A 26,914-nucleotide genomic window follows, 5' to 3' on the forward strand; every position below is an offset into this window, starting at 1 on the left:
CTTTATAACCAATCATTATATACTTTATAATCAATCATTACATACTTTATAATCATTATAAACTTTATAATCAATCATTATATACTTTATAATCAATCATTATATACTTTATAATCAATCATTACATACTTTATAATCATAATATACTTTATAATCAATCATTATATACTTTATAATCAATCATTACATACTTTATAATCATAATATACTTTATAATCAATCATTATATACTTTATAATCAATCATTACATACTTTATAATCATAATATACTTTATAACCAATCATTATATACTTTATAATCAATCATTATATACTTTATAATCATTATAAACTTTATAATCAATCATTATATACTTTATAATCAATCATTATATACTTTATAATCAATCATTACATACTTTATAATCATAATATACTTTATAATCAATCATTATATACTTTATAATCAATCATTACATACTTTATAATCATTATATACTTTATAATCAATCATTATATACTTTATAATCAATCATTACATACTTTATCATCATTATATACTTTATAATCAATCATTATATACTTCATAATCATTATATACTTTTCAATCAGTATATACTCTATAATCATTATATACTTTATAATCATTATATGATCATTATATACTTATAATCATCTGTCCCAGGAAGCATAAAGAATTATATTATAATTTCGAGAACAGAAGCCTTTTAGTAGGTTACATCCCATTTATGAAAAAAGAGAAATTGGCTGGAAATACACTTTTTATGTCATTTATTTTCTCCGATAAATACATCTACATGAAGATATCAGTCCTGGCAATTTTGCCCAGAATGAAGTGAATTGAATTTATTTGCGATAAAGCAATTCATCATATTGTACACCACACACACACACACACACACACACACAACACACGTCCTGTGCCATTAATGTCACCTCGAGCACACACACACACACACACACAACACACACACACACACACGTCCTGTGCCATTAATGGCACCTCGAACACACACACACACACACACACACACACACACACACACACACGTCCTGTGCCATTAATGTCACCTCGAGCACACACACACACACAACACACACACACACACACACGTCCTGTGCCATTAATGGCACCTCGAACACACACACACACACACACACACACACACACTCGACCTGTGCCATTAATGGCACACCCGAAAATGGGCTATCATTGTCAAACACTTCATGCCGGGCTTCACCTTAGCGAATCTATACAAATTATATACATTCTAAGCTCGGGATGTTCTTTGAAGGCAATTATGTCCTGTAATTAAACTTCGAAATGACTAGCATTTGCATATTTCCTGATTATTCGCTTCCTATCTTTTTATTTCCGATCTCTCGACTCTTATGAAAATTTTGCATCTTTCAATCTAGGTATAGAAAACCATTCCTTATGCAATATTCCAATTCAGAAATAAAATATTTTTTAGCCTGAAACATGCCACTGTAATTTTTGTATATTTTATTCAGGTTTTACATTTCCCGTAAAATATTAGCACATCCTATTTTTTTCCGCTAAATAAGATTCTTGTATTCAATTTGAAGGGTTATTTGGAGGCCATAAGATTCTTGTGTTCAATTTGAAGGGCAGTTTGGAGGCCATAAGATTCTTGTGTTCAATTTGAAGGGCAGTTTGGAGGCCATAAGATTCTTGTGTTCAATTTGAAGGGCAGTTTGGAGGCCATAAGATTCTTGTGTTCAATTTGAAGGGCAGTTTGGAGGCCATAAGATTCTTGTGTTCAATTTGAAGGGCAGTTTGGAGGCCATAAGATTCTTGTGTTCAATTTGAAGGGCAGTTTGGAGGCCATAAGATTCTTGTGTTCAATTTGAAGGGCAGTTTGGAGGCCATAAGATTCTTGTGTTCAATTTGAAGGGCAGTTTGGAGGCCATAAGATTCTTGTGTTCAATTTGAAGGGCTGTTTGGAGGCCATAAGATTCTTGTGTTCAATTTGAAGGGCAGTTTGGAGGCCATAAGATTCTTGTGTTCAATTTGAAGGGCAGTTTGGAGGCCATAAGATTCTTGTGTTCAATTTGAAGGGCAGTTTGGAGGCCATAAGATTCTTGTGTTCAATTTGAAGGGCAGTTTGGAGGCCATAAGATTCTTGTGTTCAATTTGAAGGGCAGTTTGGAGGCCATAAGATTCTTGTGTTCAATTTGAAGGGTTATTTGGAGGCCATAAGATTCTTGTGTTCAATTTGAAGGGTTATTTGGAGGCCATAAGATTCTTGTGTTCAATTTGAAGGGTTATTTGGAGGCCATAAGTCCCGTAATCAAGACTTGCAAATGATTACAAATTTCAAGATACTTAATGAGTATTTATCCCATGATTATTCACTATTTAACATAATCATTCCAGGTACAGAAGCCTAATATATTATAATATAAGTCTAAACATTCCTTTATAATATATACCCTTTACAAATATACCCTGAACTTACATTTTTGTCATAGAATATAAAAGTTCTATGTAAATTTGCTTTTAAACTCAGTAGACGTCATTATTTTTCAAACCCTGAACAGCATTTAGGTGTGTTTTAATTAGCCTCTGGTATAATTACATGCATAAAACATTGTATATATAATTATTTATCTCATGACCTTCCCTTCCGCCATGCAGAAGAAAGGAGACCCAGTGATGCTGATAAACAGCCAATGGGGCAGCTCACTCGTTAAGTCGTTACACAAAATTGCAGCCCTTGTGTTTACGCGACACACACACACACACACACACAGTAGAGGTAGTATGATATAATTTTCGCCACTAGCCACAAAAAAAGTACAAAAATGGTACCCAAAGTGATCCACCAGGCTTGCAAAATTAATCTTATTGTGATTCTAAAAAAAGTGGAAGACATGAGAGATATTGACTGACGAATATAACACATTAATGTTCCAAATTAGTCCAAGCATATATATATCTTCCCGCCATCCAACACAGAAAAAAAATGTTGTATAACCTTGATGTAAATATGAACTTCTACATCTACCTACCTACCTGCGTGTCACTCACTGACTCCAGAGTAGAACAGTTCATCTACCGTACAGGTAGAATGAATGGATCACCTGAGATTCACCTCTCAACGTTTTTCTCAGGAAAGTTCGGTCAAGGTTGACAATGGTAACGTTTGCAGACAAACGTAACAATAGAAAAACGTTTTCTCGTAAGGGGGACGAATCTTCTTGTCAAATGAATGCATTTTCTTCTTTTAAAGAATTGTAAATGTCCATTGTTTTAGAATATATCAGACCAAACAATATAACAATATTATGTCAAACAAATCAATTAATTACATTGATGTATTTAATTCCATATATCTTTGTTTGTTGGCTCGTTGTCAATAGCTGGGTGTACTACCCAATTGGGTTGGAACAGACCTGACATAAAGAAATGTTCAGTTTTAGATATGCTTATCCAGTAGGTATAAAAGTTTAAATAGATTTTATTGACCTGTGATTGCGCTTGATTTCCTAAATTCTATTCTGTTCTATTTCTGGAAGTCTGAGAGGAACATAGTGCAAATACTAGATACTGACAGGTATGGGGGACAGATTACAATAAAGTATTCTTTAAACTAGTAATATCACAGTCTTTAATGGGGGGAAATGATACAATTAAACAATAGAGATGAGGAAAAAAAAACACAACTTGAAAATTGCTTTCATAAAGTTTGACCAATCCTCCAAAATATGTGATTGATGCCACGACTATGACTGAACATAGAGCTAAGACTCAGTATATACATGAAAGACAATAGATAAAAAAATGAGTCCAAATTTGTAGATTAAAAACCCTCATTAAGCATAAGTATAAAAAGTGAGACACATTGCGCATCCAGCTGCTCACCTGAGAGCTCGCATAGGCAAGATGTCGGTGGTCAGCTGTCTCCGTGCTGGGTCCATCGCCTTGAAAAATGTCCCCGTTCCCACGCCATTGCATGGCCATTAGTAAGTGTACTTAAGGTTATGAAGTTGTTATTGAGTCTGCAGTACTGGCTGGGGTTGTTACAAGGTCGTTCTCTTGTCTCTAATGGCCTTTGTACACCGGCCGGAGGGTCGTTCGTATCATGGGATTAAAACAAATTTTTTTTTTAGCTCTACAGAGCACCTCATTTCCCAGTAATTCAACAGAGGTATTGGGGAACTACCTCTCTTACTACCACAACCCAGACAGTAGTTATGGTAATGGCTTAATGGCTCTAGAGTTGTTTAGAAGTAAATGGAGTAGTTCTCCCCAGCAATAAATTCCTTTCCCACATAATTAATTAATTTAGTTGTCGATTAAGAGGTATTTATGAATCTTAACTCAGTACGGAGAGATTTTTAAAGTTTTCTAGACCCATGACACGAAGCGGTCGTGTTTTAACCCCGGGAATGTTGATGGAGGTCAATGTGATGACGTTGACACCTGGGGTCAAACGATATTATGCCGACATATTTTTTTTTTTTACCTATATGCTGGACTTTCCAATTCTTTCAACAGAAGAAAATAAGGTGATGATTTAGTTAATGATTAGATACATTGGTAGTACTATGGAGTTGACTAATGCATGATCATTTTATTGTATTGATTATTAATTGTTTTAATGTATTGTTAATTTAAACGAGGTTGGGTAGAGTTTAAGGCACTCAGTACGAATTGTACAGCATGATTGGGATAGAGATAACAAAACAGGCATTGAAGTATATATATAGACAATTTTTTAAATTGCTAATATAGTATAGGCCTAAATTTCATTAGTCGATTGAGCTGTACTTCTGTATTACAGGTGTTACCAACTGTATTGCAAGCTTTTTGGATTCTCTTGTTTAGGGAGACTCGGAGAGTGATAGAGAGAGAGTGAGAAAGGACGTGAATGCAACCTTCAGCTTCCTAAATCACTTGTCTGACACTGAATGGTTCTATGATTATCTTGTTAAGTAATGTGAGAAATGTTTGTAAATTTTCGTTTGACAAACTCAGTCTCCAACTAATGCAATTTCTCTATCATCAGCAAACCACAGCTGACACTTCCTAGGCCCTCTTATCCCAGTTAACTGTGTACTCACTCCTCCCTCTAAGACTCCTGCATTTACCTCACTCTCCACCCCATCCATCAACAGATTAAACAACCATGGTGACATCACACACCCGTCGACCATTCACTCTCTGCTCTTCCTACTTGTACACATGCCTTACATTCTTTGTAGAGGCTCCTGCTGTCCAAGGCTGCACTACTTCCAGTAGCAAGGAACTGTAGATTCCTTTGGAGTGAGAAGTATTTTGAAAAAGCTTTACTCCCTGTGATAAGCCCATGCCAAAGGTGACTTTTTGCTCGCATCATAACCTTGAGCAGACAAGAGTCCAGTAAAACCTCCATATATACATATGAAAGTCTTCAGTCACTTAACCCTCGATGGACTTGAATTCATTTCACACACTTCAGTCACCGTAAATGGACAGTCTCTCCCACTGAACAAAACGCCAACCATTCTAGGCACCACTTATGACACGTATGATATTCACTCCCCTTACCAGTAACATAAACATAAAATCAACGCACAAAGTAAATCCCCTCAAAACACTAACTGGCACCAGATTTGGACAAGAAAAAAAAACCCTTGAAAACTTGACCTAAACAATTCATCTGCTCCATTAAACTATGTTTCATCTCTCTGGTCTTCCACCCTTTACATGGACAAATATAACAAAATTGTGAACCACACTAAATTGTGCAGTCACTGAACAATCACTGGCTGCCTAGAAATCAAAAACACCAAACACTTTCAGAATGAGACAAAAATCCTCCCAACCTCAACATGCTCAGCGTCCAATTCTTAGCAATAGCACCAGGTACCCTTCAGCCTGAGCTTCTCCATGACTAACCACCAACCCCCAAGTAGAAATGAAAAGCTTACTCCTGCCTCACACTGCAGTAACCTCTACTCCCAGATCCCCTCCATCTCTAACAGATATACACACTAAAATAACCCAGCAAGTACTAAACGACTGACCTACGAACGTAGTCTTAAACTCCAACCCTCCAAACATGCACCCGTCAGAAACCATACTACCCACACAAACATGAGTCACACTCTCCTTATTTTTCTGGATATCACCCATCACTACAGCACTACAAAAAAAATTTGATATATCCCTAGACCCTTCATGTCCATGATGCAACTGCCATAAAGAAGACACAGCACTTATTCAGTTGCCCTGCTCACTCTGCACATAGACACTTACATATCACAATACTTTATGACCTGTGGTCCTGACAAGGGGTTGTGGCCAGCTTCCTTAGTGCTATAGGAGTCTCATAAGAAATTGTAAGTGCCTGTTTAGGATTTTTGTGAAACGAAAATGCTGTCTGTGGTGATACTATATTAAAGTATTTTGTGGCTGCATCTGGCCAAATTATTTATTTCATTTTTACACTCCAATGATACAGCAAAGTCACTAGTGTCTTAACAAAAATTGTGCCTTAGTGTTTTATGTTTGATTTTTTGGAACTATCTAGTAAGATCTGTTTTTTTTTCTATTTTCAGTTCAGCGAGAGATGGGGGGTGGCCCTAGAAAGATGATCATTACTCCTTCTCGTTGGCAGTGGCACAAATTCAAGGACCTGCTTCACTTCTATATCATGCTTGGGGTCATTCCTCTTGGAATAATGACATTTGCCATCAATATTTTCATTGGTCCTGCTCAGTTGGCTCCCATCCCAGAAGATTATGTCCCTAAACCTTGGGAATACTATGCGGTAAGGTTGAAGGCTAAGTTTAAGAAATAGTTGTAGCCAGTGTTACTCATCAACACAAGGTGATGAATGTATATAAGAAGTAAAAAATTACTCGCTCTTCCCTCACATTGCATGTGGGGTGCATGCAATGTGGAAGAGCCAAGCAGATTTGCAGAAAGCAAACCCGGTTTTTCATTGCAGAAATGAGGTCATGTTTCAATCCTTCCATCCCTATAGGGGTTATGCTACAATGCCCACTCCTGGATCCAATATTCACACTCTCATCTCCCAAATACAGACATGAAACTTGTATATAGTACGTTGTGTAAAGCGCTTATGATACTTAGAACTTGTACCTTGATGCATGTGCCATGACTGGATAAAATATGATAGGAATTATGGAAGGTTGACTTGTATGTTGAGTTGTTTTAGGTACTTGTTTTCATTTGCTTTTTCTTGTTCTGTAGTGTTGCATCTTTCTGCTTGTTCAGACCCTGAGCTCTGAAAATCTTTTCTACTTTGTCTTTCCATCTCCAGTTTAGTCTTTCCTGTATCTGTCCCCTCCACTTCTGACACATATATGCTTTTTGTAAGTTTCTCACAAATTCTCCGCATAGGTGCAGGCCATTTCAGGACTTCTTCTTCATCAATCTAAACTGGACTTTCCTTATTACCATACCTCTCTTTTACCCTATCACTTACTTGATCATCCCTCCTCACACCACATGTTGTCCTAAAACATATAATTTCCAACATAGGTGTTAGCTTTGAAGAATGTATGTGAGAAATACCTAGAAAAGCAAATGGATTTGTATGTAGCATTTATGGATCTGGAGAAGGCATATGATAGAGTTGATAGAGATGCTCTGTGGAAGGTATTAAAGAATATATGGTGTGGGAGGTAAGTTGTTAGAAGCAGTGAAAAGCTTTTATCGAGGATGTAAGGCATGTGTACGTGTAGGAAGAGAGGAAAGTGATTGGTTCTCAGTGAATGTAGGTTTGCAGCAGGGGTGTGTGATGTCTCCATGGTTATTTAATTTGTTTATGGATGGGGTTGTTAGGGAGGTGAATGCAAGAGTTTTGGAAAGAGGGGCAAGTATGAAGTCTGTTGTGGATGAGAGAGCTTGGGAAGTGAGTCAGTTGTTGTTTGCTGATGATACAGCGCTTGTGGCTGATTCATGTGAGAAACTGCAGAAGCTGGTGGCTGAGTTTGGTAAAGTGTGTGAAAGAAGAAAGTTAAGAGTAAATGTGAATAAGAGCAAGGTTATTAGGTACAGAAGGGTTGAGGGTCAAGTCAATTGGGAGTTAAGTTTGAATGGAGAAAAACTGGAGGAAGTAAAGTGTTTTAGATATCTGGGAGTGGATCTGGCAGCGGATGGAACCATGGAAGTGGAAGTGGATCATAGAGTGGGGGAGGGGGCGAAAATCCTGGGAGCCTTGAAGAATGTGTGGAAGTCGAGAACATTATCTCGGAAAGCAAAAATGGGTATGTTTGAAGGAATAGTGGTTCCAACAATGTTGTATGGTTGCAAGGCGTGGGCTATGGATAGAGTTGTGCGCAGGAGGATGGATTTGCTGGAAATGAGATGTTTGAGGACAATGTGTGGTGTGAGGTGGTTTGATCGAGTAAGTAACGTAAGGGTAAGAGAGATGTGTGGAAATAAAAAGAGTGTGGTTGAGAGAGCAGAAGAGGGTGTTTTGAAATGGTTTGGGCACATGGAGAGAATGAGTGAGGAAAGATTGACCAAGAGGATATATGTGTCGGAGGTGGAGGGAACGAGGAGAAGTGGGAGACCAAATTGGAGGTGGAAAGATGGAGTGAAAAAGATTTTGTGTGATCGGGGCCTGAACATGCAGGAGGGTGAAAGGAGGGCAAGGAATAGAGTGAATTGGATCGATGTGGTATACCTGGGGTTGACGTGCTGTCAGTGGATTGAATCAGGGCATGTGAAGCGTCTGGGGTAAACCATGGAAAGCTGTGTAGGTATGTATATTTGTGTGTGTGGACGTATGTATATACATGTGTATGGGGGTGGGTTGGGCCATTTCTTTCGTGTGTTTCCTTGCGCTACCTCGCAAACGCGGGAGACAGCGACAAAGCAAAAAAAAAAAAAAAATTGCCTTCTGTACCATTTCATCTCAATCTGGCAATGCTCCCAGTTGTTGTGGAAGAGAAGGCTTAGGAAGTGAGTCAGTTGTTGTTCACTGATGATACAGCGCTGGTGGCTGATTCGGGTATGAAACTGCAGAAGTTGGTGACTGAGTTTGGTAAAGTGTGTGAAAGAAGAAAGCTGAGAGTAAATGTGAATAAAGGCAAAGTTTTTAGGTTCAGGAGGGTTGAGGGACAAGTTAATTGGGAGGTAAGTTTGAATGGAGAAAAACTGGAGGAAGTGAAATGTTTTAGATATCTGGGAGTGGATTTAGCATCGGATGGAACCATGGAAGTGGAAGTGAGTCACAGTATGGTGGGGGGGGCGAAGGTTCTGGGAGCTTTGAAGAATGTGTGGAAGCAAGAACGTTATCTCGTAGAACAAAAATGGGTATGTTTGAAGGAGTAGTGGTTCCAACAATGTTATATGCTATAGATAGGGTTGTATGGAGGAGGGTGGATGTGTTGGAAATGAAATGTTTGAGGACAATATGTGGTGTGAGGTGGTTTGATCGAGTAAGTAATGAAAGGATAAGAGATGTGTGGTAATAAAAAGAGTGTGGTTAAGAGAGCAGAAGAGGTTGTGTTGAAATGGTTTGGTCACATAGAGACAATGAGTGAGGAAAGTTTGACTAAGAGGATATATGTGTCAGAGGTAGAGGGAATGAGGAGATGTAGGAGACCAAATTGGAGGTGGAAGGATGAATTGAAAAAGATTTTGAACGATCAGGGCCTGAACATAGAGGAGGGTGAAGGCGTGCAAGGAATAGAATGAATTGGAACGGTGTGGTATACTGGGGTCGACGTGCTGTCAGTGGATTGAGCCAGGGCATATGAAGCATCTGGGGTAAACCTTGGAAAGTTTTGTGGGGCCTGGATGCGGAAAGGGAGCTGTGGTTTTGGAGCATTACACATGACAGCTAGAGACTGAGCATGAACGAATGTGACCTAATTTGTCTTTTCCTAGTGTTACCTCGCGGGGGGGAGGGATGCTGTTTCATGTGTGGCTGGGTGGCAACGGGAATGGATGAAGGTTGCAAGTATGAATATGTACATGTGTATATATGTATATGTCTCTGTATGTATACGTTGAAATGTATAGGTATGTATATGTGTGTGTGTGGGCATTTATGTATATTCATGTGTATGTGGGTTGGTTGGGCCATTTTTTCGTCTGTTTCCTTGTGCTACCTCGCTGACGTTGGAGACTTCGATTAAGTATAATAGATATTGATAAATGTTATTCACAGTTATTCTCAACTTTTCTCTCACACACTCCCAAGCTCAGAAACCAAATTCTGCAGTTTATCACCACAAAACTTCTGCCAGTACCATGTTACCAGCAAAAAGATAAAAGCTCCCAAGCACCCCACCTTTTCTAGACTGTAGACCTACCCTTTTCCCCAGAACGCATTCACTTCCCTCAGTACCCTATCTATTTCTGTAAACAGATTTAAACAGCCATATTGACATCTGGCTTACCTGTCACAGACCCACCTGCACCTAAAACCACTCACCCTCCTCTCTTTTTGCTCACACACACACACCATACTCTCTTGATAAATGATACTCTGCTTCTAATAATTTTCCTCCCAAACCATTTATTTGTAATACCATCCGCAATGCAACTATCAACCCTATCTTATGCTTTTTCCAGCTTCATAACTGGAAAAAGCACTTTCTTGTAAGTGCTTCTCACATATTCAAAGCTAATATCAGATCCACACATCCTTTATGACTTCTGATGACTACTACTCAGATATTTCTGTAGTTTTTTCTGACTGCTTCATGTGCCCTAATTCTGCCACTGACATTGCTCCAATTTACAATATCCCATGCATTCTTGACAGTCTCTTCCTTGTTCAGTTTCTGATTACTTAGAGAATCTTTTACTCCTTTTCTTCCTTCCTTATGCTTGGTCTCCCCCTCTTGTTCCCTTCACCCCTGACTTGTACTTTCTTACAGTTAATTTCTCCTCACACACCCTTTCCATATACCCAGAGTATATTAAGTAAGTAAGTTTTTATTAGTCAAATTGTAATTTTTTTTTTTTTTTTTTTTTTTTTTTTTTTTTTTTATACTTTGTCGCTGTCTCCCGCGCTTGCGAGGTAGCGCAAGGAAACAGACGAAAGAAATGGCCCAACCCCCCCCCATACACATGTACATACACACGTCCACACACGCAAATATACATACCTACACAGCTTTCCATGGTTTACCCCAGACGCTTCACATGCCTTGATTCACTCCACTGACAGCAAGTCAACCCCTGTATACCACATCGCTCCAATTCACTCTATTCCTTGCCCTCCTTTCACCCTCCTGCATGTTCAGGCCCCGATCACACAAAATCTTTTTCACTCCATCTTTCCACCTCCAATTTGGTCTCCCTCTTCTCCTCGTTCCCTCCACCTCCGACACATATATCCTCTTGGTCAATCTTTCCTCACTCATTCTCTCCATGTGCCCAAACCATTTCAAAACACCCTCTTCTGCTCTCTCAACCACGCTCTTTTTATTTCCACACATCTCTCTTACCCTTATTGTAATACAAGATATATTACAAAATGAAATTCTTCTTGGCTTTGAGAGCTCCCTAGTGTTTCTACATTAAAAGAATAATAAAATTAATAAAGCAATAAAATATTAAAGGAAACACTAATATTTTACTCTCCTATTGTGATGACAAATGATTGAAAAGGAGGATGCTTTTAGGTACAAAAGACTTTCTGTATCTATCAGTACGCTGCATGGGCAAAGCTAACCTCCTTCCTGATTTTAAATATGTGTAACAATTGCATAGCGGATGGGTTACATCTTTCATAATCCTATCTACTTGTTTCATTACGCCTGTCTGATAAAGCTTATCTAGTGATGTGGTCGCCACACCTAATTTTCCTGCCTTTTTAACAATTCTTCCCAACTTATTTGTATCTTTACAAGTAAGTTTCCCATACCAGGCAGTCACTGAAAAATTTAGAACTGATTCTAATATTGATTTGTAACATATGTTAATGATCACTTTATCTACATTTAGGTTGCGCAATGTACGTACAAAGTGTAGTCTTTGGTTACATTTCCTTGACACCATATCTGTATTAACACTGCCTTTCAACTGGTCATCAATCTTAAGTCCCAAATACTTGTACTGGTTTACTCTTTGAACGTGTTCTTCCTCAATTGTTAATAAGTTGGGTACATGTTTATTTTTAGCATCCTTTTTTTGCTATCTCCACCATACTCTTTTTAATTGCACATTTCTCTTGTAATCATTTTTGAGTTGATAAACTTCCTTCACACCACATATTGTCGTATAGCATTTCATTTCCAACGCATCCACCCTCTTCCATAATTTTGTATGTAAGGCCCATGCCTAACAGCCTTACAACATCATTAGGAGTGCTAGACCTACCATCAAACATACCCATTGTTGTCCTCACAGACTCCTCTTGCCTCACACTCCTCATTGCACCTAGGACCTATGTCTGCTCACCCACCCTATTGCTTGCTTCAGCTTCTGTGTTTCTGTCTGCTGACTAGTCCACTCCCAGGTATCAAAAAGTTTTCACTACCTTCAGGTTCTCTCCTTTCAAACCCACATTCCATCCTGTCTCTCTCTTAATGACCTTACTTTTATGGACATAAACCCCTCACCTTTTTTCACAGACTCCCAAACTCAGACACTAGCTTCTTCAGTTTCTCTTACTTGAGTCTACCTCCAGTGTTGTGTCATCAGCAATAAGCAACTTACTAACCTCCCAGCTTCTGTATGACAAAATTTTTTTTTCCAATTTTGAAAGGATAGTGTAGATAACTTTTTACCATGTATATTATATTCCAAAATGTGTGAAAATCATGTGGCATGCTCTTAAAGAAAAAGGTCGTATTTTTTGAGTTGAGGTGACTGGCTGCAGAGGCATTTTAGTTGGCTGCAGATGTGCAGCGAATGGAATAGTTTGCATATTATTCTTAAACAGGTAATTGTTTTCCCCTGGATCGAAATTTTCATAACATTTTAATGAAACTGTTGCTTTGATTTTTTCTGTAGATGTCCTCCCCTAAAAAAGGAAAAAATATTGTTTAATTTATGTATTTGTTTTGTTTTTACAGCACCCAATCTCCCGATTCTTGGCAAAGTACCTGTACACTAGTCATCAACAGGACTACGAAAAGTACCTTCACTTTATGTATGAGGAAAATGAAATAAAACAGATGAAGTAAGTTCATGGGCTTTTAGTATAATATGATTGAGATATTTTTTAGTGGGTATTGATAATAGGACATATGAAAGTTTGAACATTGTATATGGTACTGCGATTTAGTGACTATACCAACTGTATTATGACAAAACAGTGAGATGATTACAACAATTGCATGGAAAAAGTGGCAGATGCAGAAAAATGTAGTGCAAGCAGAGTGTGCTACTGGTAAGATTGTTTATCGGATGGTGGAAGGCAGGATGGGTATAGGCATTTGCAGTCTTTGTCACAAGGGCTGTAGAGGATAGATGAGAGCAGGTGGGTGTGAAGGTGGAATTATGAAAGTTTTATCTGAAATTTAATTTTTACTATTTTGATAAAATAATAGTGAACATTAAATGATTGGATGATGAGAGGATGAGAGTAAATGTTAATAGGAGAGAAATTAGTGTTGCTTTGATTGTGAGCATGAAAGTAAGTGAAAGTTAGATAAGAAAGAATAGGGGGTTGCATGCTTACTTTAGTCAGAAATAGATTGATAAGGCTTGAAATATATGATGCAAAAGATATAGCCATGCTGTCTGCAAAAATGAAAAAAAAAGCTCATGAATTCTATTATAATTTCATTGAATTTATGATGAGTTGAGTCTCATTAGTCTGGTCAATTTATTTTGTAAGAGATGTAGTTCACCTGAAGCTGCAGAAACCCCTGGAGGAGTGCAGGGGTTATGATGATAATTTTTTTTTTTTTTTTTATTATACTTTGTTGCTGTCTCCCGCGTTTGCGAGGTAGCGCAAGGAAACAGACGAAAGAAATGGCCCCCCCCCCCATACACATGTATATACATACGTCCACACACGCAAATATACATACCTACACAGCTTTCCATGGTTTACCCCAGACGCTTCACATGCCTTGCTTCAATCCACTGACAGCACGTCAACCCCGGTATACCACATCGCTCCAATTCACTCTATTCCTTGCCCTCCTTTCACCCTCCTGCATGTTCATGCCCCGATCACACAAAATCTTTTTCACTCCATCTTTCCACCTCCAATTTGGTCTCCCTCTTCTCCTTGTTCCCTCCACCTCCGACACATATATCCTCTTGGTCAATCTTTCCTCACTCATCCTCTCCATGTGCCCAAACCACTTCAAAACACCCTCTTCTACTCTCTCAACCATGCTCTTTCTATTTCCACACATCTCTCTTACCCTTACGTTACTCACTCGATCAAACCACCTCACACCACACATTGTCCTCAAACATCTCATTTCCAGCACATCCATCCTCCTGCGCACAACTCTATCCATAGCCCACGCCTCGCAACCATACAACATTGTTGGAACCACTATTCCTTCAAACATACCCATTTTTGCTTTCCGAGATAATGTTCTCGACTTCCACACATTTTTCAAGGCCCCCAGGATTTTCGCCCCCTCCCCCACCCTATGATCCACTTCCGCTTCCATGGTTCCATCCGCTGCCAGATCCACTCCCAGATATCTAAAACACTTCACTTCCTCCAGTTTTTCTCCATTCAAACTCACCTCCCAATTGACTTGACCCTCAACCCTACTGTACCTAATAACCTTGCTCTTATTCACATTTACTCTTAACTTTCTTCTTCCACACACTTTTCCAAACTCAGTCACCAGCTTCTGCAGTTTCTCACATGAATCAGCCACCAGCGCTGTATCATCAGCGAACAACAACTGACTCACTTCCCAAGCTCTCTCATCCCCAACAGACTTCATACTTGCCCCTCTTTCCAAAACTCTTGCATTTACCTCCCTAACAACCCCATCCATAAACAAATTAAACAACCATGAAGACATCACACACCCCTGCCGCAAACCTACATTCACTGAGAACCAATCACTTTCCTCTCTTCCTACACGTACACATGCCTTACATCCTCGATAAAAACTTTTCACTGCTTCTAACAACTTTCCTCCCACACCATATATTCTTAATACCTTTGCTTGTACAAAATTGCTGCTGTCTCCAGCCGTTCTTTTTCCATCTGTGAACCTTTGCTGAAAAGTAATTCCTCTTGCAAAATTATTCTCTCTCCCTGGCATCAATAGAAATTCTCACCTCACTTAGAAATGACAGTGGTTTCCTTAAACTTGACGGTTCTTTTGAACATAATTTAATGACGACCCAGAACAAGTAAACAAACATTTTGTTCTTCAAATAGTTTTGATTTTATTGTTTAAAGAACCTACAGGTGAATATGTTTGCTAATTACATAGAAGTATAAGGGAAGATGAACTTATGAAATTGTGCTATGATTTTTCTCTAAAGAATTGACACGTTTTACCCTTAGGTTGATTGAGAAGAAGGTTCATAAGGTGATGGCTGAGCGTGGAGATTCTCAGGCATACTATTATCGACCGATCCTTACTAAGTACCAGCGCATGGTTCGTGAAAATTATGAGCAACTGCAAAATAGTAGGGGTACTTAAATTTCTTAGTATTGCTAATTCGTTGTGGGACTTCAGTTGTAAATCTTTTCTTTTATTATCAGGTTTTTGGTTAATGGCAGATCATTCATTGAATTATTGATTGCAGTTCAGTAGTGCAACAAATTGAGATATATAAAACAGATTGACAGCATTTTTAGAACCATATTGTATATATGTAACAAGAACATGATGATTAGGTCAGGCCAAAAATACTGTGGTATTTTGATTGCAGTGTAAATTGTAAATAGTTTTATTATATACAATTATGTATTGTTTCATTAAATCCTATTTTACATAATGGACTTTTCATTTTCATACTTGTGTGTTATTTCCCACATTAGCAAGATATCACCAGGAACAGACAAAGAAAAGGTTTCATTCACTAATGTTCATTTTCAAGCTGTCATGTGTAATGCACTGAAACCAGATTACTCAATCCACAAACAGGCTTCCCAGACCTTACCATAGTTTCTCCCGTACTTCACATGCTCTGGTTCAGTCTGTTGATGGCACATCACCCCTTGTATACCATATGCCAGTTCACTTGATCCCATGTAAGTCTTATGCCTACCTGCATGTTCTGGCCTCAGGCACTTGAAACATATTTCACACAATCCTTCTATGTCCAATTCAGTCCACTTTTGACACATACATCCTCTCTTTTGCCATCTCCACACTCATTGTCTCATGTAACCATTTCAGCACTCTCTCTTCAGCCCTTTCAACTGTACTCTTCTTATTACCACATTTCTGTCTTTCCCACCCATTAGTTCTTATGGATCAACCCTCCTTTCACACCACATTTTGTCCTCAAACATATCATTTCCAATACCTTCACTCTCCTACGCACATTCTATATTCTTAGATATGCTCATCTTTTCTTTCCCAGGTAGTGACTACTCTTTCCAAACATTCCCCAATTTCTTCCAAGTCCTTTACCCCATTATCCAACCAATGACTTGCTTCAGTTCCGATGTTTGCATTTGCTGTCATATCCACCCTCAGTATCTAAAACACTCCTATTCTTTCATGTTCTTTTCATTCAACTTGTACTCTAAACACAAACTATCAAGCTCCACTACTGTACTTTAATAGCCTTGCTTTTATTTGCATTTACTTTCAACTCTCTCCTTTCCCACACTTGTAAACTCAGACACCAGCTTCTGCAGTTCCTCACTTGAATCTGCTACAGTGCTGTGTCATAAGCAAATAACAGTCATTTTAAAACCAGGTATCATTCTAATATGGTTTTAGAAAATTTGATTCTACCATAGATCCTTTGAATATCAAATTTCATTCAGAGGATTTGCTGATCATCTTGATTTAGAGAGAGAGTATGAAATGGAGATATATGGCAAAACCAAAAAATTGGCTTTCAAGGCTGTCAATGAAGTTTTATTAAAACAACGTTTTGAAAGAATATTAAAGGTGAGGGTTGGTAGTCATTATATGAAAAAATTCCTGCATCAAGGACAGTTGCCACAGGGCAGCATGTTAAGTGTTAACTGCTTCATTGCTCTCATTGATAGTGTTGTAGACAGTATGCCCGAGGGTGTTAAGTTACCCTTGATGTTACTTCTATTGTACATCTGATGTTGCAGGAAAACACTTGTGAGCTGCTGTTAGATAAAATTAGTGACTTAGTTTTAATTTCTGAGAACAAAAGACTAAAGCCATACATTTTGCAAGGTAACCAAAAGATCAACAATTTCAAAGTGTTATTGAAATGAATTTTCATTACATAGTAAGAGGAGATAAGATTTTAAGGCATGACTGATGATTGATGTGGGCCCCTCATAATAAAAAGACTTCAAGTAGAATAAGATTTCTAAACATTTTTAAGATAGTGTGTCTAATCCTGGGGAGCTGATAGGAAAATTATGTTATATAATTCAAAAACTAGACTGTGACTGCCAATTGGTCATTGATTATATCTAGAAAATGATTGTTTTGCATAATCTTGGTGTTAGAATATACATGGGAACTTTCAGATCCATCAAAATTGAAAGTGTGTGTGCAGATTTTGGTAAGCTTTCTACTGATTTCAGACTTGAAGAACTTTGCTTACATTACCTCTTTAGGCTCGAACATATTTTATGTAACCCTTTACACAATACTGTATATTTTCGTTGCCAAGAGGACTGCAGTATTTGATCAACATAGAAAGTTCCTTCAATCTGTTACTGTAAAAATGAAAAATGCCGGTAATGAGTGGTTTGGACATAACTTGAGAAATAGATTTTTTTGGTAACTTTCCTGATAAGTTCCTGAGATTAACTTTGTAGGGACTGGATGCAAACACCTGAAACCAACATTGTGTACTTAATGATGAAAAGTAATTTCTTTCAGCATGATATAATACATGAAAATGATATATTTACTGATGTCACAAAATGTGATGAAGGTGTAGGGTATGCTGTAGTTAATGAAGAATCTAGCTGCTGCAGAACATTATGGTTTTTGGTTACGTCTAAATTAGCTGAACCATCCCAAAATAGATATATATTTATAACCTACTTCACTTCCCATCATCTACTCCAAGCCATATTAGACTATGCCCCAAAGAATTCTTTTGTTCAAAAAGTCTAAGTCAGGATTGTGAGAATCCACTCAAAGCAAAAAGAGAATGTTATCATTGGTAATGGAATTACAAGTGGAAAAAACCAGCTAAACCTAGCAATCTACATGCATGAGTTATACATAATTATTTCATAGGCAGATTAGATAATTGTGAAGTGTAAATGTCCAGTGAGATGTGATGTAAAGGAAGGCACAAAAGTATAGCTTTTTCCCTTTCAAATGGAATTATCATTTTGAGACATTTATCTGTTGACTGAAAATTGGTCATACTGTTCCCATGGTCACTGAAACAAAAAATTCATGCAAATATATTTATTTAATTGTTAAGAAAGCCAACAGACAATTTCATGTGAAAAGTAAGTTTTTGAATAACCATCAGGTTCAAGGCTTTAAAAAATCTACAAAACCATCGTCAGGAATTGCCCGGAGAATTACAAAGATAGATTTGGAAAAAAAAACTTCAAAGATGCAGGTAGTATCCCATGTTTAGGCAGTTTGGATCCCTATAGGTTTGAAATGGTTTCTCTTAAGATAAAGAATTACTACACCTATACAATACGTCCAGCTTTTGGGAAGCAAATTTTGTGATGTTGATTACGTAGGTTTCCAGGAGGATATGGTTTCCCAAATATGTTTATATCATTGCAGGGTTAAACCATAGTTTGGAGGCAAACAAAGGGATATGAATGACAGATAATAGATGTAGGTGGAAATTGTGTTTTCCTGATGTTGAGCTTATCTAGGGTCCTGCTTCCCCCTTCCTGCATAGGACTGAATTAAGAGGGGCTTTTTCAGTGTTTGAAAAGTGAACGAGTATTAGAGTGAGGAGGGGAGGGAAAGTGAGATGAATCATCACCGAGAGTGAATAGGGTTAGAGGTTGAAAGGGATCATTTATGGAGAGAAGAAAAGAGCAGGTGATAGGACAGAGCCCTGAAAGACACCAGTGTTGATAGGATAAGAAAATGAAGTCACTCCACCGATTACTTGTGCAATGGACTGTCGGGGGGGGAAATTTTTCATCAGAGAACAGAGAGAAGCAGCAGAGTCAAAGGAAGAACTTTAGAAAGTGATGACTTATGCTACAGTCAATTGAATGCTGTGATGTTGAGGGCCATGAAAACAGAATCTTCAAAATCCATGAGAGACAAGAATCAAGAGGTGAGTCACATAGGAAAGAATGCTATTGGCCCTTTGAACCACAAAAGCTGCATTGGTTGTCTGAAGAATGGGAATGGTATTGTGATAAGAAGTGAGAACAATGGGCTAATTGTTGGAGGGGTTAGATGTATTAGGCCGATAAGAAATAGGTTGGGCAAGGGTCACAACTAGCTCAAAGGCACGCTCTTTCAGAACTCAAGGAGGTATCCCATCTGGACCTTACGCTTCATTCACTTGATGCTGGGACAGTATTTGAAAGACTGTGTAAGTGTATTACAGTATAGGGTACTCCTGGGGAAAGAAGAATAGACACAAAAGCCATCCAAAGTGGAATCAGAGAGGGAGAAAAAAATACCAAATAGAGCCCTAGCTGTATCAGTTGGATTGTTAGAAATAGCTAGATCAGGTTGGGAGAGAGGAGGAAAAATTGAACCACAAGGGACTGAAGGGTGTTTTAGTTGAGGACCAAGGTTGTTGGAGGACATTGTCAAATGCTTTGTTGATATCTGTTGCCAACTTGCAACTAATACTGTGAGGGAAGGGCGATGTGCTTGGTTTATGCTGTCTAGGATGTGTCCGTGTAAGATATGTGCCCAATGTGACAGTGGATTGATTGGTTCTAATACAGTTTTGGGTGTGTAATATTTTTCTCTTGATTCTGTTGTGGATCAGTTTTTCAGAGTGTGGGTATTAAAGACAAAAGAAGCCTAGGATGGGAAAGGAAAGGGGCATTTAGGAGGTTTAGAGGAGTCTGAAGACTTGTGCTGTTAGAAATTTTCCAGAAGTAAGGCATTTTGTTGTGTAGTTAGTACTAGTTGAAGAAACCTGTAAGTAATAGTTGGAGTGCATTTAGGCCAAACTATTTTGTGGGAAAACTTTATATGTTATCAAGGCTTTTAACAGGAGGGTTCATTAAGATTTTAATTGCATTATTTCGCCTCACGTGTAGTGAAGGATGGGAGAGCATTGATTTCAGAATGGATTTTGTAGTTTTTTTTCATGACTCCCGGGTATATATGACGTTGTTTTGTGGTATATTTTTTTTTTGAGAAGTATAAATATGTTTGCATGTTCTTCAGGAGTAGGGGTGCTAAGGGGTTTGGTCAATTGTGCTTCATGCTATGGACTGGTGCTGGAAGTGAGGATCATCCTTATTGTGCAAAGTAGTTGTTTGGTGTGTTTTTCTGCGGTTAATGTATTTAAGGGCACCAATTTTTTTTTTTTTTTTTTGCTTTTCAATGATTGAGTGATTGTTTAGCCTTTATGTATATCTATATTTGTTATTTATTAATTATACTTTGTCGCTGTCTCCCGCGTTAGCGAGGTAGCGCAAGGAAACAGATGAAAGAATGGCCCAACCCATCCACATACGCATGTATATACATGCACGTCCACACACGCACATATACATACCTATACATTTCAACGTATACATATATATACATACAAGGTCATATGCATATGTACACATGTACATAATTCATACTTGCTGCCTTGATTCATTCTCGTCGCTACCTCGCCACACATGAAATAACACCCCCTCCCCACGCACGCGCGCGAGTAGCGCTAGGAAAAGACAACAAAAGCCACATTCGTTTCACACTCAGTCTCTAGCTGTCATGTATGATGCACCGAAACCACAGCTCCCTTTCCACATCTAGGCCCCACAAAACTTTCCATAGTTTATCCCAGACGCTCCACATGCCCTAGTTCAATCCATTGACAGCACGTCGACCCCGATATACCACATCGTTCCAATTCACTACTGTATTCCCTGCACGCCTTTCACCCTCCTGCATGTTCAGGCCCCGATCGCTCAAAATCTTTTTCACTCCATCCTTCTGCCTCCAATTTGGTCTGCCACTACTCCTCGTTCCCTCCACCTCTGACACATATATCCTCTTGGTCAATCTTTCCTCACTCATTCTCTCCATGTGACCAAACCATTTCAATACACCCTCTTCTGCTCTCTCAACCACACTCTTTTTATTACCACACATCTCTCTTACCCTTTCATTATTACTCGATCAAACCACTTCCCTGAACTACGATTGTTTGAATGTAACCAAAAGATGATCACAAAATGATCACAATGGAATCATATCTCATTATCTCTGGGTAATAGCTTTACCACTACAAACAAAATCAAAGCTTCATTGATTTTGGAATTAATATGTGATACAGTAAGTGTTTCCGTTCATGATTAAAAAAAAGAGATAGTCCCAGGTGGAAAATATACGATTTTTTTAAAGCATAGAGTGAAAGTTTACGTAAACCTTATGAAGGTTAAATACGGAATGGAGACTTTTCCTATAAATTCAATTATTTCTATGGTTATCTTAAGATGTATTCCTAGTCTTCACTTGATATACATTTGTTTATATCATTTACTATTCTTCAAGAAACATTGTTTATATTGAGCAAACACACTCGTAGTAATTGTCGACATGCACTTTCAAGTTGCATTATAACCACATGCATCAATAAATCGTATTATTCAGTAGTTAAAGGCTACGCCATACGAAATAGTTAACGACCCACAACTAGCAGTTTAGCGAAGGAGAAAACAGATGGTGTCGAAGGACAACTATATTTCATTCCCTCAAAACCTGATGGCCAGTTATGGTCGTGAGATGTATAATTGAATACACTTATAGTTAAGGAATTTATGATTGTAGTTTGGAAACACGGCCAGGAAGGTTCTTTAATTAAGAGAATAAAACCAGTCTAATTACTAGGAAGTAATTAAAAGCCAACGGAACCTCGTATAATGATAAAAAATTGCATTTGATTTGGAAATAACAGTTGAAATTACTATTAAAAATTCCTCAACTGTATTGTAAGAACAAAAACTTGTACACGTAATAGAAATTAGAAATATTCAGTGACACCGTAGTGGTCATTGACACCAACACGAGCATCTTTCAGTTTCAGTCATTTTTGTTCCAATTCTTAGTAATATCGCTGGAAAAGATTTATTCTCTTATGGAAAATGTATATACATATACTGCTAAACTCCTAAAATATAGAAAAAAAATTTCGAGAAAATTTGATGAAAGTTTTAGTTCTTCCATTATCAATATATTGCACCACATAATCTTAGAAGTTAACGTACTAAAGGATTACTATAAAGAGTTTAGTTATGTGTGCAAATAGTCACATATTTGTGACATAAGTAATTTTATGGTTAAACGAGAAAATAAATAATTTTCAAAAAAGCTACCATAGAGGAAGCACCTGTTTCCGCTGAAATTTCGTACAAACCCTTGTGGTTGCTCACAGAGTACTAACTAAATTCGACTGTAAAAGTATATCCTTTATGACATTAAATAAAGACAGAAATAATCTATTGAATCCGTCTATTAAAGAGGAGAAGGCAAACAGATGTAATATTCCAATTTGTTGTTCTGGCCTCAGTCTCTCGTTTGATTGTTTACTATTATCATATGATCAGACACAACCTCCCTAGCTATGGTAAGCTGGCTTATTTATCACTCCCTTTGCTCTGAAGGTGTTCAATGGTCGTTTATGGCCACTTTGTCGTGTCGGATGACTATGTAATTGGCATCGTGACCCCGTAATTGGGTAGATGTACGTGTGCGGTGTGGTGAAAGGCAGTTTTGGAGGGGCTGGAAAGGACTTCGTTTTCGTGGAGGTTATTAAATGATTTTCGAAATGAACTTTGTCGCACTATGTCGTCGTTTTATTAATGGCATAAGATATAGAAATGGATTAATTGATGAGGAATGGCTTCATTATGGATGAGATAGTACCTTTTTTTAATACTCATTAATGGATATTGTCCAGCCTTGTAATTGGTGAATGAGAGGCGTAGGTCGTTATGACGAAACCGATTGAAATGAGGTGAAGTTAAACCATCTTTGACCAGAGCCGACCTTTACTTTACCCAAACCCATAAAAAATAATGATCAAAAATTGATTTGTAACGATTTGGTTAAGGTTGCGTTGGTTTAGGTTAAAGTCATATGACTAATGTCTAGCTCGCCATTGCGTGCCATCAGATTATCACGACATATTGAATATGAAAAATAATTGCTCTGTTATGATGTAGAGGAAAATTACAGAATGTATTTGCAAAATCACGAGTATTATGAAGGATATCCAGCGATTTTTTTCAGATTAGTTTAGATTAGGTTTCGTTCAGGTAGATTTTCCTATGATTTTTTTATTACTTTTAAACGACTGTTACTTTCTTTTCTGTTTCAAACTACTGCTTTTCTTGTTATTTCCCCTCACTCCAAACCCTCCTTCCCACTGGGGGCGGCCCCCGTTATCATTGGAGGAATGGGGGAGGATAACTCGAAAGGTCGTGATTTGTCGTAGGATTGAAGGGCAGAATAGTGCACAATACACCTAAGAAACCATTAAGACACCAATTTACCTTCCAAATAGGTGGATGTCTGAAATGGGTGATTTTACCTTTTTTTTGTTTTGTTTATGTATTGAAATGGTTAAAGACGTCTTTGGGTGGGTGGTTAACGCCTCCTCTGCTGACACCTTGGTAGGAGTCACTACTGACATTTCCTCCTTTACCCTTGATAGGTTAAGTTAGGTTTTGTTTGGTTAGGTTAGGTTTGGCTTGGTTGAGTCAGGTTTGGTTAGGTTAGGTTAGGTTTACTGAAGTGTCTGTAAATAATTGGGGCTGAAGTGCCAATAAACATTCCCGTAGGACAGACTGTCGGTAGAGGCTGATGTCCCAGAAATCCATTGTATTAATTAGATAATGAATGCAATCATGATTATGCACTTAAATTGTGCTACCTTGTTATTTATTTGTTTAAGAATATTGTTATGCAGTTGATTTGGTGCCAGTAATGAGAAATTTGTAACTTATGAGGTTAGCTATCCGTTGAAAGCAGCTTTGGGTAATGAGTGATTATATTGCAATGATGGAACAGTGTTTAGAGAACAGAAGGAATGATGCAGAGGATCATCTGGAACATAGTATTATATTCTGCAGTACTAATCCTCTTATTGTCTCTTGCCACTGTTGTGAGTCTACGCCCCTTGTGCCCTCATGTACACGTCAGCTGATGTATGATTCCGTGTCTTATCCATAGATGCTTCAAGGAATCTAACAACTCGCCTAAAAAAAAAGAATCATGCGTTATTGATTGCACAGTTGTCAAAGAAACTGTAATTACATCGTTTTAGAAATTGCATAGTCCTGGTATGAAATAAAAATGTTGTGAAAAACTTTAGAGAAAGAAATAATATCTCTTATGTTATTCATTTTTCTAATGAAAATAAGGTTACTTCTTCCTTTATTTAAGAAATGTCCTGTCTTTGCCACTATGCAGTATTTGGGAAGTACCTTGGGTTACAGGTTACGCCCATCCATCACAGAGCTTCACATGGCAACACTCCCTCTGTGGACCATAGCACACAGGGATACAAACCAACACATTCAAACAGACAAATATCTGAACATAACACATAGTAATCAACCCCCCCCCCCCCACCAATTATGTGAAATGTACCTCATACAATGGACACTTTGTGTAGTGACTTGAGATAGGCTATCTATAAAGATATGACATATCTTGGAGTATTTTATATCCTAATATTACATTCCTTTCCTGATCATATATCCTAATTTCTGATCTTTAGCTTCATTCCTTAGATTGTAAGGTTTTCTGCAAGGATGCATTAAGAATTATCGTAAGGGTATTGCTCTGAATGATAATTCCTGCTTTATATAACTGAGCCAATCCTGAAAAAAGCATAGCCATGTAATGATTTATTTGTAACTAACTCTTTAGGTTGAGTGAATCATCAATAATGCTACCAATCATTGCGTCATCACTCAGTGACAGTCATGTTGCATAGGGTGGGCCAAGGTAGCATTTCATTTATAGTTTTTTGTATGTGCCTTATATGTATTGAAGCTATTTAGATAGTCAGACAAACAATATCATTGTTTTATTATTCTGTGATAAATTTAGCAATGATGAGGTTGGGTTGAGATCATTAACAATACCACAACAAATGTTGTAATGAAACCACATAAATACCTTCAGAAACTTTGAAGATGTAGAATAAGGAGCTTATGCTAGTATGAAAAGAAGTGCATTGACACTGACATTACTATGTAGGGAAGACATCTCTAAACTAGCTTAAGCAGCGTCTGTTAGTATCTTAGCAATTTGCCTCCACCACAAGTTTGGTGTTCTCCTTGGTTATGTTGAGGCATACATCTCTTGTTTCATGGCTGTTTCATTAGTCTTATACTTTTGTTGTTTCATAAGAGAGAGAGAGATTTTCATGGTACTATTATGCTATTTCAACAGTATTTTTGTGCTTGGGTAAACCAATCTGATGGCAGCGCTAAGGCAAAAATTATTATTTTTCTTTGATTGCCTAAAACTTTTGTATCAAATTTTTCTCTATCTGCTCATTTGAGCACAACATAGGCATTTAATATGGCTTACATTGTGTTAATCTGGTATATTTCAGTGTGTTTTGCCTATTTTCGTGTTTTGTCCTACCAGGCATGGGTTGATACATATATTTTTTTCAGTTTTCGGTACAGATATATTGTATGTTTACCAGCACATTGACTGGGAGCTGCAGCTCTACAATGAACTCTCCAGTTGTACCACAAGTAACCAGTCCATTATCATCCCAGCAATAAACCACATTAATGTGGGTCTTGTTAAACGCGAAAATGCAGCTTAGATACAGGAGTACAGAGAAGTACAAGCAGAATGCAGGAGAGTTTGGGAAATGTGCTGGCAGGGACATGACAAACAGTCTACTACCTAAATTGATATTGATTATGGGAGGATTTTGCTTTTCTGTTTGTATTATGAAAATTTTATATGAGGATTGTCTGCTTGCACATCTGTATTATGAACATTTTATATGAGGATTGTACCACTTGCACATCATAATGCTACTTTAGATAGTTTGGTAGAAATTACTTGGTGTCTCAACAGCATAGTGTACTATTGTAATTCACTAGATTTCTTGTGGGTCAAAAAGCAGTTACTTGGCTGTTTTGAATATAATAAATTTGGTGTGTATAGTGTTTGATTTGATATTGCAACCCTAGTTGAATCTTTACGAGCTCATATGTATTACACTGCATCATCAGAATGGAGATCATGAAACAAAATATTAAAGATGTGTACAGAAAAGCAGTAATCTGTTAATATAATAATGATTTAAAATTGTCAACTTGGTTTCCCACAGCATTACAGATGTGTTTTCCCAACCCTATGGCAATCTTATACTTCACTGTATTTTGTTCTATTTCCATTTTCAGTTATGCCACATTAATGTTGGTGTATTTCTGCTTTGAATTTAAGCTGCTGTGGGAAGTCAGGTGGGATTACATTGATTAACCCCACATATTCTTTGCCACCATTTAATGAATGAATACCTAATAACTCCAGCATGTGATCATCTGTTTTTGGAGATCCACTCTTCCTTTAATGTTGTATTCAAAATCTTTTTTCATGATCCCCAAACATGTGTAAATATAGAAGTTGGATGTTTTCATTATCTGAACCAAATAAAATGTTATTATACATTACATAGTAAGGTGGAGACTTGGCTGGGAGGATCAG

At 37.7% G+C, this 26,914-nt stretch overlaps 2 protein-coding genes across 2 annotated transcripts in view; both read left to right on the plus strand.

The window, feature by feature from the left end:
- Positions 1-3,854: 3,854 nt before the first annotated feature.
- Positions 3,855-15,881, plus strand: ND-SGDH (NADH dehydrogenase (ubiquinone) SGDH subunit). The gene is made up of 4 exons (XM_071680626.1): positions 3,855-3,991; positions 6,572-6,783; positions 13,022-13,128; positions 15,445-15,881. Exons 1-4 carry the CDS (start codon positions 3,958-3,960, stop codon positions 15,581-15,583), a joined length of 492 nt encoding a protein of 163 aa, XP_071536727.1. The 5' UTR covers positions 3,855-3,957; the 3' UTR covers positions 15,584-15,881.
- A 6,789-nt stretch (positions 15,882-22,670) lies between these two features.
- The window catches only part of RagC-D (Ras-related GTP binding C/D), a 55,231-nt gene continuing 50,987 nt past the window's right edge, over positions 22,671-26,914 (plus strand). The window contains exon 1 of the mRNA XM_071680637.1: positions 22,671-22,796. Within this exon, the coding sequence (XP_071536738.1) occupies positions 22,794-22,796 (3 nt within the window). The 5' untranslated portion in view covers positions 22,671-22,793. The remainder of the gene's footprint in view (positions 22,797-26,914) is intronic.

This window comes from Panulirus ornatus, chromosome 2 (genome assembly GCF_036320965.1).
Source record: "Panulirus ornatus isolate Po-2019 chromosome 2, ASM3632096v1, whole genome shotgun sequence".
Lineage (NCBI taxonomy): Eukaryota > Metazoa > Arthropoda > Malacostraca > Decapoda > Palinuridae > Panulirus > Panulirus ornatus.